At 51.2% G+C, this 17907-nt stretch overlaps 1 protein-coding gene across 1 annotated transcript in view; it reads right to left on the bottom strand.

Annotated features, from left to right (window-relative positions):
• The window catches only part of LMF1 (lipase maturation factor 1), a 187339-nt gene that overhangs the window by 56248 nt on the left and 113184 nt on the right, over nt 1-17907 (bottom strand). Inside the window, exon 6 of the mRNA XM_054390883.1 lies at nt 4008-4175. Coding sequence (XP_054246858.1) covers nt 4008-4175 — 168 coding nt within the window. The remainder of the gene's footprint in view (nt 1-4007; nt 4176-17907) is intronic.

Genomic DNA, 17907 nt, shown 5'->3' with positions numbered 1-17907 from the left:
GCTGGGCTTTGGCTCTCTGTGGTTATGGGTGGCTGAGTGCGACGAGGGACCCAAGGGCAGGCAAAGGCAGAGGTGTGCAGGGGGTGGAGGGAATTTGTCTTCCCCACACAGCATTTTCATCCTCCCCCTCTCTTAAAGCCACAACCTCCTTTATGGCAGGATGTTACTACAGGCTCTGGCTTGATGCTACTACAGAATAACATGGTCCAGACCTCACCTGTGGTCCCTAAGAACCTCCAAGACCTCATCTTATCCCTCTAGATGCTAACAGTTACATTTTGCACTTGATTTCTCCTGAACATTGAGGTGCTTCAAGTCCCAATGTTTATTTTGGAGGCTCATACCCCAACACTACCACAAAGCCAACCAACAACTATTCACCAAAGTGACCTGCAAAACACTTTGGCCACTGTGGCTTCCTGCAGTTGGATTTCCAATCATTGATGGAACATCACATTGAGGAGAAACCATCAAGAGACATTCCCTGAACACAAACCAACCTTAGGAGATGGAGAAGAGGTCCAGAACCCCAACCCCACCACTAGAAGTTTAAAGCACCTGAGAGGATGCTCCAGACAAGAGGATCTTGATGATCATGGTCCCACCTCCACACAGCAGCTACGAAACGTCCCTGCACTCCTCAGCAAGGCTGACAGAAGTGGTAGGAGAAGGCTTCCAGTCCTACCAAACTCTCAAGACCTCTCAAGACCCTCGGTTGTGTATGAGCAGAGGCCAAACCCTACCTCAGGCTTGTCAGGAGGTTTCTGTGGCTCAGAGTGGCAGTTTCTCACCAGCCTCTTTTTACAGGGCTGGAGGTCAGAGCTGAGAGGGGAAGGAGCTGAGTTATGAGTCTCTCCTCCAGCTTTATTCCTGGCAGGGACAATCTGCAGCAGTGCTGCTCAGCACGTTGAGTCTGGCACCTGGTCACCATAAATTCATCTGTTGAAAAGTTAAGTGTCCATTTGGTTTCATTTCTGGTTTAGAGGTGGATTTCTGCAGACCATAAATGCTAGAAAGAACAGGGTTTGAAACAAAGCTGCATATTTACCTTGGAGATCTTCTGTAACTGGCTGCCCTTCATCTAAGATTTCCTTCTCAATGCTGAAGGATGCTCTCAGCACAGTCTAAGGGGGAGCCTTTGCCACCAGCAACTGCTAATGCTTCACAGAATCCCCACATGGTGGGGGTTAGAAGGGACTTTGGAAACCACCCAGTCCAACCCCTGGAGCTAAAGCAGGGCACCCACAGCAGCTTGCCCAGGGGCACAATGCCCAGGGGGAGTTGGAAGCTCTCCAGAGGAGACTCCACAACCTCTCTGGGCAGCCTGCTCCAGGCCTCCAGCACCCTCACACCAAAGAAGTTTCTCTTCCTGATCAGATGGAACCTCCTGGGTTCCCCAGGGCTCTCTCTCAGCCTTTGCTCCTCACAGAGCTGCTCCAGGCCCCTCAGCAGCTTTGTGGCCTCTGCTGGGCTCTCTCCAGCAGTTCCCTGTCTGCACTGAACTGGGGAGCTCAGCATTGAACCCAGTACTCCAGATGTGAGCTCACTAGAGCAGAGCAGAAGGGGCAGGAAAACCATCCTTGCCCTGCTGACCACACTCTTCTTCATGCACCCAGGACCCCTCTGGCCTCCTTGGCCCCAAGGGCACATTGCTGGCTCCTGGGCACCTTGTCACTCCCCAGTACTCCCAGCTCCTTCTCTGTGGAGCTGTTTTCTTACACAGTTTGCTGCCATCACCTCATGCCCTGCATGCTGGGCTGTGGTGAGCCCAGCACAGGCTGCTTTGACACATCCAGCACAACCCCAAGGGAACAGAAACCCACCCTCCTGCAGTGCTCCCCACTCTGCCCACCCCTCCTCCTCTCTGCCCTCTCCACACCCACTAAGCCTTTTTTCCTTACAAACATGAAGCAGACAAGGATTAAATTCACACTTTAAAAAAAAAAATTAAAAAACACTTTTTCCCTCCCTCTTTCTCTCTGTAAAGCACAACCTGGGTTCCTGACAAAGCAATATTCTGCAGGCCAGTTGGGATCTGGAAAAATCCACTTACTCAACCTAGCCACCATGACTCCAATAACAATTATAAAATGTCCAATAAAAGTTGTGTGCAATGTCAGTGCCAATCTTGAAACGCAGAGCTAAGTGGTGTATCAACAGGGAACTTTATGGCTTCCTTTGCAGAGCAGGAGGATTGTCAATAAAAGTCCTTCTGAATGAAGAAAAGGGCAGTAAAGATTAAATAAACAGCTTTTTTGTTGGGCTGCTGTAAATGCACCAGAGCTGCCTTGTACACTGGCAAGCCTTTGGCCTCCTTCCCTCTTTGCAGACTCCCCTCGTGATGGAAACAAGTCACTAATTGCAAACTATCAATAAAGAGCCAATTAGAGGGTGGTTAGAAAGAGACATTTACAGGATGGCCTTAGGAGCCTTCAGCCTTGGCTCTGCCTGCTCCCACTGGCTCCACCCAAAGGCCCCCAGCACACACAGAGGTGTGCTGCTCATACAGTCATGGAATCACAGAGTCATGGAACCATGGAATCCCAGAATCATGGAACCACGGAAATCACACAGTCATGGAATCATGGAACCATGGAATCCCAGAATCATGGAACCATGGAAATCACAGTCATGGAATCATGGAACCATGAAATCCCAGAATCATGGAACCATGGAAATCACACAGTCATGGAATCATGGAACCATGGAAATCACAGAGTCATAGAATCATGGAATCATGGAATTATAGAGTCATGGAATCACAGAATAATGCAATCATAGAAATAACAGAATCACAGAGTCATAGAATCATGGAATCAAAGAATTATAGAGTCATGGAATCATAGACTGATGGAATCATAGAATCATGGAATCATAGAATCATGGAATCATGGAAATAACAGAATCACAGAGTCATAGAATCATGGAATCATAGAATCATGGAATCACAGAGCCATAGAATCATGGAATCATAGAATTGTGGAATCCCAGAATCATAGAATCATGGAATTATGGAATCATAGCATGGTAGGGGTTAGAAAGGACCTCTGGAGATCATCAAGTCCAAACTCCAATATGTTTATTGCCACAAACAGTTGCAACTGCAAAAGCCCTTACTGAAGGGCCCTTGGAGGAGCTGGAGGACAGTGCAGGCTGGATAACCCTACCTGAGGGCTCAGGGTGCATCACCTGGGGCCTGACCTTTGAAGAACAGCCCTTGAATGTTAAAAATAGATATTTAAATAATAAAAGAGAACCCCTTACAAGGGTGAAAGATGCCTCTAAAAATGAACTTCTGGAGAAAATGGAAGCATTCACCCCAAACCTCCCACAGCTGCAGGAGCGGCCTGTGCACTAGCCTTGGGCTGGTGTTTCTCTGCTGTCCTTGCAGTGGCAAGGGAAAGAAACCAGCAACACACAAAGAGCAGCCACAGCAGTGCAAAGCACCCCAGAGCCAGCAGTGAAGAGCTGTGAGTCACCTTGGTTCACTTGAGCCTGAACTCTTGACCTGCTGGACATTGCTCCTGCTCTGAGAAGATGTGCTCCAGCACACCAGACACTGCTGTGAACAGCCCTGGTACACCTGCCCACCCCCCTGCTGCAGGGAGCCTGTGTGAGGAATGGGGGTCTGCAGCGTGGCCACCCAGGCTCCAGCCCACCCTACAGCCCCCAGACCCTAGCAGCAGCAGAGGTCTGACAGCCTCCAAACAGCCCTTGCTTCATCTTGGATGAAGACATGACCCATGAGCACCATTTCAAACTGGAAGAGGGAGAATCAGACCAGAGAGAAGGGAGACATTTTTCACACTTGGGGTGCTGAGACCCTGGCCCAGGCTGCCCAGAGAGGTGGGAGAGGCCACATCCCGGGAGCCACTACCTAGGTCAGGTTGTTTGGGGCTCTGAGCAACCTGCTCTAGCTGCAGCTGTCCCTGCTGCCTGCAGGGGGTTGGACTGGAGGGTTTGAAAGGTCCCAGAGCAGTCTGGGCCCCTCTGTTCACCAACCTCACCTGGAAGAGGATCTGCAGGAGGCCATGCAGGATGCACATCCGCCGCCCCAGGAAGATGAAGAAGGGCACCAGCAGCTCAGTGAAGTGATTGACCAAGGTCTCAAACTGGTGGAACCACCACGGGGAGCGATGCATGAAGTAGGCAATGGGGTTGGGCACTGGCTGTGTCTGAAAAGTGGAAGGAAAAAAAAGACTCAGTCTCCCTGTAAGGCTCATCACTGCCACAGAGCTCTTGGCCTTTTTCCTGATTTCTTTCCCGAAGTCTGCTGACAAAAGAACCATCCTTTGCCTCTGGGCACTCATTTCTTCTTACACAAAATGACTTCATTCCATTTTTTTTTTTTCCCTGGTGGAAAACCCAAGGAATTTTTAAAGCAACCCAAAAAGGTTTCATTTTCTCATTTTTTATCCTCACCAAACCCCACTCCAATTAAACCCCAATTATTTAACAGTGAAATGGCACACACAGCCTGAGCCATTGCTCCAGGGAATGGACTTGGAAAGGACCTCCAAAGCTCATCCAGTCCAACCCCTGCAGGCAGCAGGGACATCCTCCACTAGAGCAGGTTGCTCAGAGCCTTCTCCAGCCTCACCTTGAAGAGCTCCAGGGATGAGGCCTCAGCTCCCTCCCTGGGCAACCTGTTGCAGTGTTCCAGCAGCCTCCTGCTGCAGAACTTGTTCCTCACATCCAATCTCAATCTGCTCTGCTCTCATTTCAAACCATTGCCTCTCATCCTGTCCCTGCAGGCCTCAGAGCAATCCAAGCAGACAGAGAAACCCAGAAAAACATTTTCCTCAGGGTCAAGCTGCAGGTCAACCAGCACCAGGAATGGAAACTAGATTTGAAAAGCTGGGAGATAACTCTTTCCAAGATGTTTAAATCTGAACTAGATGTGGTGGGAGAGTTGCTTTCCCAGCTGGTAATTGGAGAGAGGAAAGTGTAATCCCTCTAAACACACTAGATTGGTTTAAGGCATTTACATACTGGCCTTGTGACAATATTATTCTTCCACTGGCCTGAAATCTTTTGACACTGGGAGCTCTTCCACCCACTACAATAATGCTGCAAACTGTACAAAGGAAACCAACCCAAGCCCTCTGATGTGAGGAACCACAACCCTTAGAGCAAGCCTGCAAGCAAGCAGGGAGCAGTTGAGCTGAGCCTAGCTGACAAGCTCCAATTCATCAGCCCTGTCTGAAAACTGTCATGGAAAGGAGAAAAACAAACAAAAAACCAAAAAAAGAGAGAGAGAAGGGAGGATGAAGATGCAAATTTGAATTGAAGGAGACACCACACATCTTTAAATTATTTGCAGTTAAATCGAAAATACAAACAAAGCAGGGGAGAGGCTGCGCCGAGCATGGCAGCTGAGCCTGCTCCCACTGCCAAACCCCACAGCCACTGCAGCTCCTTATGAGGAAAGCTGGGATTAATAAAGCTCTTGCCTGGGATGGGTTTGAGGCTGCTGCAACCCCTCAGGACAGGAGACCGCATCCTTCCTTCCTCGGACACTGGCGCCGGATGGAGCCCTGCCGGGGTCAGGCAGCTCTGCCAAGGCCACTCCAGGAAGGGCTGGGGGGGGTCAGGGCTTCCCCATCCCAGGACAGCAGCAGCAGCCCCAGGTGCCAGCAAGGAGCCCTCCCCTCCACACAGGACCTGTTTTGAGTTAATCTGTTTGTTGGACTGCTCTTGAGCATTCCCAGAATGTCAGGGGAGGCTCAGAAAGAGATTTCTTTTCTTTTTTTTTTTTTTTTTTCACCTTGATCCCAAATTGCTGAAAATCCTTCCCAAAAGACAGCTTGCTTTTTTGGCTGCTTCTATGATTTCACTTTTTAAACTGACCCAGATGAGATATCTCATTCCAGTACCTGAAGGGGGTCTGCAGGAGAGCTGGAGAAGGACTATTTGTAAAGGCCTGTGGTGATAAGCCAAGGGGGAGTGGTGTGAAACTAGAGCAGGGGAGATTAAGGTTGGACATCAGCAAGAAGTTCTTTAGAGTGAAGGTGGTGAGACACTGGAACAGATCCCCCAGGCTGGTTGTGGACACCTCATCCTTGGAAGTGTTTAAGACCAGCCTGGATGAGACTTTGAGCAACCTGTGGGAGATGTCTCTGCCTGTGGTAGGGGGGTTGGAACTAGGAAATCTTGGAGGTCCCTTCCAACTCAAGCCACTCCATGATCCTATGTTTGATTCTATGGTCAGACCAAGAGGCCCAGCCTGAGAGGAGCCAGTTTCCAGTGTGCAACTGCCTGATGCCAACATGCTGGAGCTGCAGGAAGGTGGCATTCCAGAGTACCCCCTCCTGGCTATTCCCATAGGAACAGTGTGTGATGGAGCTGGCCCTGGATCTGCTCCTTTGGACACAGGCAGTACCTGTGGCCAGGCACCACGGGGAGCAGGCAGTGCCACACCTCTCACTGTGTGCGGGAATCTCACCATGGGATGGCACTGAGCACTTGGCACTCGACTGTGGCTGCACAGGGCTGACACTGTCCAAATCTACAGCAAAGATCACAGAATCCTACAGTCCCAGACTGGTTTGGGTGGGAAGGGACCTTTAAAGCCCATCCTGTCCAACCCCCTGTGGCCAGCAGGGACATCCACAACCAACCTGACCTGCAATGGTTCCAGGGATGGGGCAGCTCCCACCTCTCTGGGTAACCTGGGACAGGGTCTCACCACCCTGAGTGTAAAAAAAACCCAAAACATCCTTCTCTCCAGTCTAAATCTCTCTTTCAGTTCAAACCATCATCCCTCAGCCTGTCACCAGAGGCCCTGCTCAAAAGTCTGTCCCCAGCTTTCTGCTCAGCCCCTTTAAGCACTGAAAGGCCACCAGAAGGTCTCCCTGGAGCCTTCTCTCAGGCTGAACAACCTCAACTCTCTCAGCCTGGCCTCACAGCAGAGGGCTTCCACCTTCTCCCCTCATTGCTGTGGCCTCTTCTGGCCCTGCTCCAACAGGTCCCTGTCTGTGCTGTGAATCAGCCTTAGCTATTGAAGATGTCATTTGGTTCCCTCATCCCCTTCCCCTCCATCCCAGGCTCACGTTGATGCCCTCATTGATCAACACCAACCACAGGCAGACAATTCTGCTTGTTGCTCTGGGCTGGGGCTCAGCCCCATCCCCTCAGCCTGCTGTGCTTAAGGGCAGAAAGAGAAGAGCTTTGTCTGTAGCTGCACTGCAGTGGGACAAGAAGCAGAAGAGTATCCTGGGCTTGGGCTGATGTAGCAGCCATGTACAGGGGACAGTCCAGGCTGGGCATCCAGCTCTGCTCTGCTTCCATGGTCTTTAGCAGCAGCCTAAATCTTATCCTGAGGCAGAGATGTGGAAAAAGGAGAAGCAAAGCAGAGGAATCTGGCATGGGTTAATAATTGACCCCCAGGAGCTATAGCATCACCATCCCTCACCTTATCAGCCCTGAGGCTATCATGGTGTCACTGGGGGCAGTGCTGTGTGACAGGGAAGATAACTCAAGTGCCAAGCAGGACTGAGAGCCTAACCCAGCAGTGGCCACACCACAAACACCACAGAGCTCCTCAGTGTTTCTTTTGACAGGGGGAGAGAAATGCCTTTGATAAGAGCTGTGCTGGTGACAAAGCTCCTGGGGACACGCTCAGGATGGGACCTTTCCTCCCCACCGCTGCGGAGGCTTCTCCAGGCTGTAAACCATGAGTAGATCAAAGGAGGTAGAGCCTGCAGAAGTGACTCACATGCATCAGAAGCTCTTCAGGAGGTGCTGGGGGAGGAGAGCTCTGTGTGTGTGTTCCTCCCAATGCCTTCCAGATGCTGTGGGAGGCTGTCCCGGGGAGAGCGCCGTGTTTGCTCGGGCAGGGGTGGTGAGGCAGGAGCAAAGCCCCAGAGCAGCATGTGAATCACTGAGCACAGGCACCTGTGACATTGCAAAGCTTCCTGGCTCCTTTTTGTGCCTCATTTTGTTGCCCAGGGGTGCTCGGAGCACCCAAAGCCCTGTTCCGTGGGTGCCGTGGAGCAGCACACAGCTGGGGCTGGAGGAGAGCAGCTGGGACAGGCTGCAGGGGTTAGAGAGGAAACTCGCCCAACACAGGCATGCCCAATGTCCTCCTGGTGCAATCATATCCTACCAAAACCTCATTAGCACTTAATTAGGACCTCCCTCAGGAGAACAACTTCATGAAGTTCACGCAGGGCAAGCACAAGGTCCAGCACCTGGTAAGGAACAACCTCCTGCAGCAGGACAGGTGAGGGTGACCTGCTGGGAAGCAGCTCTGGGAGAATAAGCTGGGAGTGCTGGGGGACAATAATCTCCCCACGAGCCAGCAATGTGCCCTCCTGGCCAAGAAGGCAAATGGGGTCCTGGGGTGGATGAAAAAGAGTGTGGCCAGCAGGGCAAGGGAGGGTCTCCTCCCCTCTACTCTGCCCCAGTGAGGCCATAGCTGGAGTACTGTGCCCAGCTCTGGGCTCCCCAGTTCAACACAGACAGGGAACTGCTGGAGAGAGTCCAGCAGAGGATCCAAAGCTGCTGAGGGGCCTGGAGCAGCTCTGTGAGGAGCAAAGGCTGAGTGAGAGCCCTGGGGTTGAGAGCCTGCAGAAGAGCAGCCCCAGAGGGGAGCTGAGCAATGCTCAACAAGAGATAAAGGCTGGGGGCAAGAGGCTGGGGGCAGACTCTGCTCAGTGGTGCCCAGGGACAGGACAAGGGCAAGGGGCACAAACTGGAACCCAGGAGGTTCCATCTGAACAGGAGGAGAAACTTCTTTGGTGTGAGGGTGCTGGAGGCCTGGAGCAGGCTGCCCAGAGAGGTTGTGGAATCCCCTGGTCAGGAGAGCTTCCAACCTCCCCTGGCCATTTTGTGCCCCTGGGCAAGCTGCTGTGGGTGCCCTGCTGGAGCAGGGGTTGGACTGGGTGATCCCCAGAGGTCCCTTCCAACCCCTACCACGTGGGGATTCTGTGACACATCATATCTGTACCAGAGCCCAGCAGGAGGGTAAAACATTCCAGCATCACTTCACCTGGCTCATTTTTCTGTGGCTATTGAGCTGCTTTGCAAGGAGAAGCATCCCAGGAAGCAGCCAGGAATTCCCCTACACTGAGAACTCCTGACACACAGACACAGAAAAACACAGCTCCAAGCCAGGTACCACTAAATAAGCAAGCCCAGGGCAGATGCAGGGTGAGAAGAACAGAGCAGAGCCCTTGTCTCCAGCCAGCCCTGCCTGGCCCTCTGTGAAACACAAAATGCTTTTAAATGAAATAGAACCAACCCCACGATTAGCAACCCCCCAGCTCTATGTGTCAGCACAAGGTGCAAGATAATAAAACCTTTTTGCCTCCCTCACACCCCCAGAAAAAAAAAAAAAAACAAAACAAAAACAAACTCCAAGAAAAACCCCAACAAACCAAAAGCCTGCACTGCAAACTGCTTTTGAAAGCAGACTGGGACAAATGAACTCCATAATTCACAGGGCAGATTTGTGACGTGTGACTTTGGGGGGCAGGGGGGGCACAGGGACACGGGGGCTGCTGAATGGATCGGGGGCTGCCAGCTGAGGCTGTTCTCTGGCTTGTATCGAACTGGTTTTATGAGGGGCTGGTAACAGAGGCTAAAAATATGCACAATAAACTGGGTTTTTGTGTTTTGGGTTTGTTTTTTTCTCCCTAAGGGGTCTCTGGTTTAATTATGTTCTTAGTGAGAACCATTAAAGTGCTAAGTACCTGAAGACTCCTAATTTACTAAACTACAGGCTACTAAAACCCAACAGAAGGCTATTATACACCAGAGCAAAGGCTCTTCTCTGGGACTGTAAATGCTCCTGGTTTCTCCTCTCAGCGTCCCAGTTGCTCTGGCATTACAAACTCCACGGCAGTATTTAATCCCGGGGTGAGGCAGCCCAGCTCAGCCCAGGCAACTCTGCAGGCTCTCCTACACGTGTGCAGCAAAACAAGCCCCACATTGTCCTTGAACAACCCCCAGCTCAGCAGGGCTGGGGATGGTGGTGTTGGGGCAGGAGCTGCACACATCTCAGGCAAGTCACTCTGCGCTATGGGAGTGTGAGGCTGGAGGGTAGGGAAGATTCTGTCCTCTCTAGATCACAAATGGGGAGCCCAAGGAATGCATTGGGTGTGAAGGGACCTCTAGAGGTCATCAGGTCTAACCCCCCTGTAGTTAGCAGGGACACCTGCAACTAGATCAATACCAGGCACCTTTTATCCCTCGCAATGCTGGCTTTGTACCTTCCTTCACGCTCACAGAATGCTTTGTGTTGGAAAGGACCTCTAAAGGTCCTCCAGTCCAAGCCCCCTGCAGTGAGGAGGGACATCTGCAACTAGGTACAGAATCACAGAATGGGAGGGGTTGGAAGTGACCTCTGAAGATCATCTTGGGGCTCAGAGCCCCAAACAACCTGACCTGGAATGGCTCCAGGAATGGGGCATCTACCATCTCTCTGGGCAGCCTGGGACAGGGTCTCAGCACCCTCAGCATACAAAAATTCTTCCTTCTGTCCAGTCTAAATCTCCCTTTTAGTTTAAACCATCATCCCTTGTCCTGTCACAACAGGGCCTGCTAAAAAGTCTATCCCCAGCTTTCTTCTTGGCCCCTTGAAAGACAGAAAGGCCACAAGGAGCCTCTGTGGTATCTGCTTGTTCATCACAGCACCTCAACAACTCAAACCCACATGGAGTCTCTCAAATACCAGCAGCAAGTTATGAATCAATGAGTTCCAAGGAAGGTGAACATCAAACCCATTCCTCTACTTGTTTGTCTAAGGCAAACTCAGATCATCTCTTGGGTTTGACCACCAGAAGTCTGCTTGGCATCAACATTGCACAACCACTAAGGGCAACCTTTCCAAACCTCACCTTGGGTGTGTCTCACAGAACGCTGGCCTGGGGAAGAACAAAGCAAACCACCAATGTTCCTGGACACTCTGGGGGTCACCATTTCTTTTGCCACTGAAAGGCTCCTGATAAATCAAAATACCCAAATCTGAGCATGCTTAAAGGCAGGAAAATCTTGGAAACCAGAAGGAAATGGAACACCACCAGATATGATAAAAGGAACCAACTGCAGAAAAGGACTTGGGGTGCTGCTGGATGAGAAGCTGGGCATGAGCCAACAGTGTGAGCTTGCAGCCCAGAAGGTCAATGGCAGCCTGGGCTGCATCCAAAGCAGCATGGCCAGCAGATGGAGAGAGGGGATGCTGCCACTTTGCTCTGGTGAGACCCCACCTGGAGTGCTGTGTCCAGCTCTGGAGCCCTCCACACAGGAAGGACATGGACCTGCGGGAGGTCTCTTCCAACCCAAACCATTCTATGATTCTAACTGCCTGGTCAAAAGAAAGATGAACTTGGACCAATGAACACTTCAGGAAAGACTTGTGGGCAGTGGACTGCTCCAGGAGTTGAAAGAGAGAGAAGCTTTTGGCACAAGGTGAGAAGAATCATAGAATTGTTTATGTTGGAAAAGACCTTCAAGCTCATCAAGTCCAACCATTAAAGAAGAGCAGAACCCTGGAAAACTGAAGGTATTACTGAATGTTTTCAAGAGTCTTTGTAGAAGGTACAGATGAACTTCAAGCACAGGTCCTTTGGCTTCCCACAGCTCTGAGGCATGAACTCATCTCAGCTTCAAAGAGAAGCTCTCAGTTCTCTTCTACCTTGGACCAAGAAATAAAAAGGAATTTCCATGGCAGAGAATAATTTGATCAAGGTGATCCAAAGGCTGTTTCTCTGCCAGTCTGCTCTGCCTCACATCTTGACCCTTCCTCCTAAGGCATCTGCAGATCAAAGCTGCACCTCCCCAAGCCTGAGCCGCAGCAGCTTCCCCAGCCTGTGCAGAAGAGCAAGAGGCAGCGAGCAGAAAGGAGATAAAGTGGGTCCCATGCAGCTGCTGAGAGGTGTGGCAAGATGTGTGTCTTGACTAGAGGCAGCCCAGCCCCTGCTGTACAGCAACTAACAGCTCCTCCAGAACAGCCTTCTCCATACTGGGGAGGGATGATGGTGAGCTGCTGCTTCCTCCCTGCTGAAGCTTTGTGGTAGGCACTCAGTAACCTTGATGGATGAGCCACATGGTGATTGTGCACCCAGGCACACACGCAGGCAGGGGGTTCAGAAACGAAATTGAGCAGCGAACTGCTCATCTTCTTCTGAAGTCCCAGTGGTACCTTGTGCCCTCTGCATTTTATAGGGCTGAAGGGCTCAAGGCTCTGTGCCCAGGGTGCTGATAACTTGCACACAGAACAGCCAGGACCAGTTGAAACCAGGCCCTTTGAAACTTTCCAATTAATTATTATTCCAACCAAAATAAAATGAGAAGGGAAAAAGGAAGAAGCTGCATCTGAAAATGCACCAAGAGCTAGTGCCCAGGTGGGTCACAAAGGGTCAGCAACACAAGATCCAAGTAATTAAGTCTCGATCACAGACTCACTCTGGAAAGGCTGGAAAAGACCTTCAGGATCAGCTAGTCCAAACATGAATCCAACACTACCAAATCCATTGCAAACCCATGACCCTCAGCACCACAGCCACACAGCTCTTCAGTCCCTTCAGGGGTGATGATTCAAGCACTGCTCTGGGCCAGGCCCTGACAACCCTTTTGCAGGAAAGAAATTGTTGCTCATGTCCAACCTAAACCTCCCCTGGGGCAACTTCCTCTCATCCTAGCACTTGTTCCTTGGGAGAAGAGTCCAACCCCCACCCGGCTCCAACCTCCTTTCAGGGAGTTCTAGAGAACCAGGAGGTCTCCTCTCTGCCTCCTATTCTCCAGGCTGAACACCCCCAGCTCCCTCAGCTGCTTCTCCCCAGCCCTGCTCTCCAGACCCTTCCTCAGCCTTTCTGCCCTTCTCTGGACCCACTCCAGCCCCTCAATGTTCTTCTTGTAGTGAGGGCTCCAAAACTGAACCCAGCATTCCAGAAGTGGCGTGACCAGTACCCAGCACAGAAGGACAATCACCTCTCCAGCCCTGCTGCTGCAGATACAGATCCATTAAAGCGAGAAGTCACCTATCAGATCTTCCTGGGCAGAGCTTCCCTTGCCCAGTCAATGGTAATATTCAGTTCATAGAGAAACAGACTGGAATCTGCCTGCTCTAAGGCAGCAAAGCAAGCCAAGGAGATGTGTGTGTGACTCAGTGCCAGCAGGACCACAAACTGTTGGCAATTTAGCAGAGCCGCGGTGCCATGCCGCGCTCCCAAAGGGCCTCCAGGAGCTTCAGATGGAGAACACAGAGTTTGACTTTACAGAGAGAGATATACATAAACCTGCTGTTTCATTTTTAACTCCTTTCCTCAGCCATCCCTCCAGCTAAAGGGCTTTTCAAAGCTGAAGCAGGCCCTTCCTTCTCCTGGCTGAGGGAAGCCTCAGCAGTGAAAAGCACGGAAAAGCAGAGAAATGATTCATGTCTGGGCATTGGCTTTGTTGGGTTTGATAGCTGCACTTGTGGCTACCAACACTGGAGGGGAAAGGGTCTTGGGAGAAGATTCTGCTGTGCAATTTCATGCCTTGGAGTCATAAAATATCCCAAGGACCATTTATTTTTTTGTTCCTTTCCTGCAAAGTCACCAGCACAGGTGAAACCTTCCTGCCTCATCCCTGACACTGAGCTGCAAAGCCAAGCTCTGCTCATGCTGTACTGTGTCCAGCTCTGGGGTCCTCAGCACAGGAGAGACCTGGACCTGTTAGAATGGGACCAGAAGAGGTCACAGAATGCTGGGAGGGCTGGAGGCTCTCTGCTGTGAGGCCAGGCTGAGAGAGTTTGAGTTGTTCAGTCTGGAGAAGAGAAGGCTCCAGGGAGACCTCCTTCCAGTGGCCTTTCAGTGCTTCCAGGGCTGATCAGAAAGCTGAGGACAGACTTTTGAGCAGGGCCTGCTGTGACAGGACAAGGGGGGATGGCTTGAACTAAAAGAGGGAGATCCAGACTGGAAAGGAGATATTTTTGCACTAAGAGTGCTGAGACCCTGACCCAATTGCCCAGAGAGGTGGTGGATGCCCCATCCCTGGAACCCTTGCAGGTCAGGTTGTCTGGGGCTCTGAGCAATCTGCTCCAGTTGCAGGTGTCCCTAGCTAGCTGCAGGGGGTTGGACTGGATGAACTTGAAAGGTCCTTTGCAACCCAAACCATTCTGTGACTCCACGACTGCAAGAGGCATCCCTGACTGGCACCAGCAGGGTGAGGATGTTCTTCACCAGGGGCACACCAAAAGGAGGGATTTTTGAATTCCAGCAGGTTGGGTGGGGGCAGAAGGTTCTTCAGCTGCACTGTTTGCTTTTCCAGGCTTCACCCTAGCTCCTAGTCAGAGCTGTCCTTCTCCAGTAACAAAGAGCACAGTTCCAGGGCCCACAGCATCCCTGTTTATTGACACTGCTCCTCCACGCCGTGCCTGCTGGCTGCTGCTGTACATGGAGTTAATTGGGGATTTATTACAGATTCACCTATTTATTCTGGACATTCTTGGAGGGCTCCAGAGCTAAAATTACACAAGGAACCACTGAACTATTGAGGCTATTTATTTGTTCAAAATCCCTTCAAAATAATTAGTGGAGCCTGGAACAGACATCTTGGCTCTGGGAGGTGGGGGCAGAAGGAGCTGGTGCAACCAGTTGTGGGTCATGCCTGCCTTTGGGGAGAGGGTTTGTTTATTGAGAGCACCAGAGAAGGGCCATGTTTGGGTTAGGGAGTGGAGCAGGCTGGAAGGGAGGTCTGCAAGAAACAGGAGCAAAGGGCCATGAAGGCCCCATCCCAAAGGTAACAGGGGAGCTGCAGCAATCCTTAAAACTCAGGGAGTTGGAGTTGTCCAGCCTGGAGGCTCCAAGGAAGACCTTCTGGTGGCCTTTCAGCACTTAGAGAGGCTGATCAGAAAGCTGGGGACAGACATGCCAGCAGGGCCTGTTGTGACAGGACAAGGGGTGGTGGCTTGGACTGAAAGAGGGAGATCAGACTGGAGGGAAGGAAGACATTTTTACAATGAAGGTGGTGAGACCCTGGCCCAGGTTACCCAGAGAGGTGGGAGATGTTCCATCCCTGGAAGTATTCCAGGTCAGGATGTCTGGGGCTCTGAGCAGCCTGCTCTGGTTGGGGATGTCCCTGCTGATTGCAGGGGAGTTGGACTGGCTGAGTTTTAAAGCTCTCTTGCAACCCGGAGCAGGCTATGAGTCGTTCCCTTTCCAGTGCTGCTATCCAGCTGCCATCAGATGCTGCTCTCCTGCTGCGTCTCCTCCCCTGACATCTCCCAATACACAAGCACACTCCCTGGCTGCTGCTCTCTGCTGGAGCTCCCCTTCCCCAGCAGATCAGGAGCATGGCTGCTCTCCAGTATTTTAAACTGCCATTCAAGAACATATTACCAAGGTGATCCTTTCACTGGTCACTCTGATGGCTCTCTACTGGAGCAGACAAGTTTTGCCACACGAGGTAAGCCCTTGCAACAGCACTGAAAAGGTTCCCAAACAAGGCAGCCCTGATGTATTTATTTGATATTTCTCCATATATAAATAATTCCACGCAAAGGAAGGTACTGAGTGGAAACTCCATTTAAAATGTGATCCCAGGTGGTGGCAAAGCTCTACAATTGCAAGGCAGCATGTACAGAAAGATTAACGACCTCAAGCAGGCACAAATTTATGAGGTGAGAGCCTCTGTAATCCCAGAGAAAAATGACACCAAAGGTTAGAGTGGACAGCTAGAAAATACCTCTGCTTGCTTCAGGTGGCCTCTGCCATGCTACATTTTCTTTGAACACAAGTCACTTTGGGGTTCACTTAGCCCTTCCTCCTGCAGGCCAGAGGTATTGCTCTGCTACAGGAGCACCAGGATGGATTTGCCAGCTCCCACCTCACTGAGCACCACAGCCAACAGCTCCACTGCTCCAGCCTGGAGATGAGCAGCTGAGAGGAGAGGAAACGGAGCCAGGACACCACTTCAAGCATTTATCATCACTGCATGATCCCAAGCTCTGCCATCAAGTGGACTGAGGTGACAGATTGAGGGAGCTGGGGGTGTGCAGTCTGGAGAAGAGAAGGCTCCAGGGAGACCTCAGAGCTGCCTGCCAGGACCTGAAGGGGCTACAGGAAGGCTGCAGAGGGACTGTTCCCAAAGGCCTGCAGGGACAGCACCAGGGGCAATGGTTTGAAATGAGAGCAGAGCAGATTGAGATTGGATGTGAGGAACAAGTTCTGCAGCAGGAGGCTGCTGGAACACTGCAACAGGTTGCCCAGGGAGGGAGCTGGGGCCTCATTCCTGGAGCTCTTCAAGGTGAGGCTGGAGAAGGCTCTGAGCAACCTGCTCTAGTGGAGGATGTCCCTGCTGCCTGCAGGGGTTGGACTGGATGAGCTCTGGAGGTCCCTTCCTACTCAAACCATTTTATGATTTCCAACAACAAATCTCTTCCAGTTCCTTATTCTGCCCAAGTACAAAGGAAAGGATCTCAGCACTCCATAGGACCATCAAGGTTGGAAAAGACATCCAAGATCATCAAGTCCAACCTTCCACCCAACCCTTCCATGACCACTAGACCATGTACTGAAGTGCCACATCTCCTTGTTTTTTGAACCCCTCCAGGGATGGTGACTTCACCACCTCCCTGGGCAGCCTGTTCCAGGACCTGACCACTCTTGCAGCAAAGAAATGGTTCCTAATCTCCAATCTGTGGCAATGTTCTGCTGCCAACAGAGAGAATCACAACTACCAGAGGGTCAATGTAAGTACCAAAAATACAGACCACAGGCTGCCCTAAGCAGCTGAAGGTGAACCTGCAGTATAGAGGACGGTCAGAAGAGGAGAAGCAAAACCCATCTGCCATGTTAGAGAAGAATCCTAGAATTCCTGAATTGCTGTGGTTGGAAAAGCCCTCAGAGATCATCAAGTCCAAGACAAGTTTGTATTCCGTTAAGAAAAAGTCCATGTCCCCAGATCTCTCCCTGCTGAGGGTCTGCAGGCAAATGTCTTCTGGGTCTCTGGGTACTCCACTGTGCTCAGCTGAGAACAAGTGTGGCAGGAGGAGATACTCTGCCCAGAAATGGTTTAGTTGATGCTCAGAAATGGTGTTGGATGATAGGTTTTTTGTACTTGATGATCTCAAAGGTCTTTTCCAACCTGGTTAATTCTGTGATTCTGTGAAACATGGTCCTCTGTCACCCTGTGAGCACCTGGAATGCCTGGAGGGACCCTGGCAACTGCCAGGTCCTTTCCAGCCTTTCTACTCTCATCTGCCCTTCCCAGCATGGGAGGCTCATAGGTTTTTCCTGGATACAGATGGAAAGGATGACAGAGCTGAGGGGGGGTCATGTCATCCTTATGGATCTGCCCCAAGTTGCAAGTTGTTCTCAACCAGCCAGTGCCTGTTTGCCATCTACACCAACGACCCTTGCAACACAGCTTGGTCCCTTCTCTCTGTTTGGGGATGTGCTTTGAAAGGCAAATCCACTGCTGTAGATAGAGGGTGAAAGAACATCTTCCCCAACATCCTTCCAACCACAACATCTGCCCAGGCAGACCCAGGCAGACCCTGGGCTTTATCCATCCCTGCCTCTACCATCGGACCACGGCTGCTCCTCCCAGGGGCTCTCCTTGCTTAACTTTTTTTTCTCCTTTTTAAAAGTCCAGTGCTAAACCCAGGGCTGTATCTCCTTCAGAAGACTCTTGTATTGGTGGGCACTCATAAACCTGATGTTCATGCCAAAAGCCATGGGTGGCAAGGGGCAGTGGAGCCCCCGGCTGATGACCCTGTTTACACTAAGCAGTCTTGTGGCCTGGCCATTAACACTTGGGTTAGGTTAGGGTTGCTTGGTTGTTATTTTTTTTATTCCCCCCACAACTTAAGACAAACAGTGAGATCTTTCATAAAATGTGTTCACAAAGGGTAAATTGTGCCAGCAGGAACTGACTACCTAGATGGTGGTTTGGATTCTCCCAGCTGGAACACCACATCCA

The sequence above is a fragment of the Indicator indicator genome, chromosome 22, assembly GCF_027791375.1.
Source record: "Indicator indicator isolate 239-I01 chromosome 22, UM_Iind_1.1, whole genome shotgun sequence".
Lineage (NCBI taxonomy): Eukaryota > Metazoa > Chordata > Aves > Piciformes > Indicatoridae > Indicator > Indicator indicator.
The sequence above is the reverse complement of the archived record's forward strand: the minus strand, read 5'-3'. Positions and strand labels throughout refer to the sequence as shown.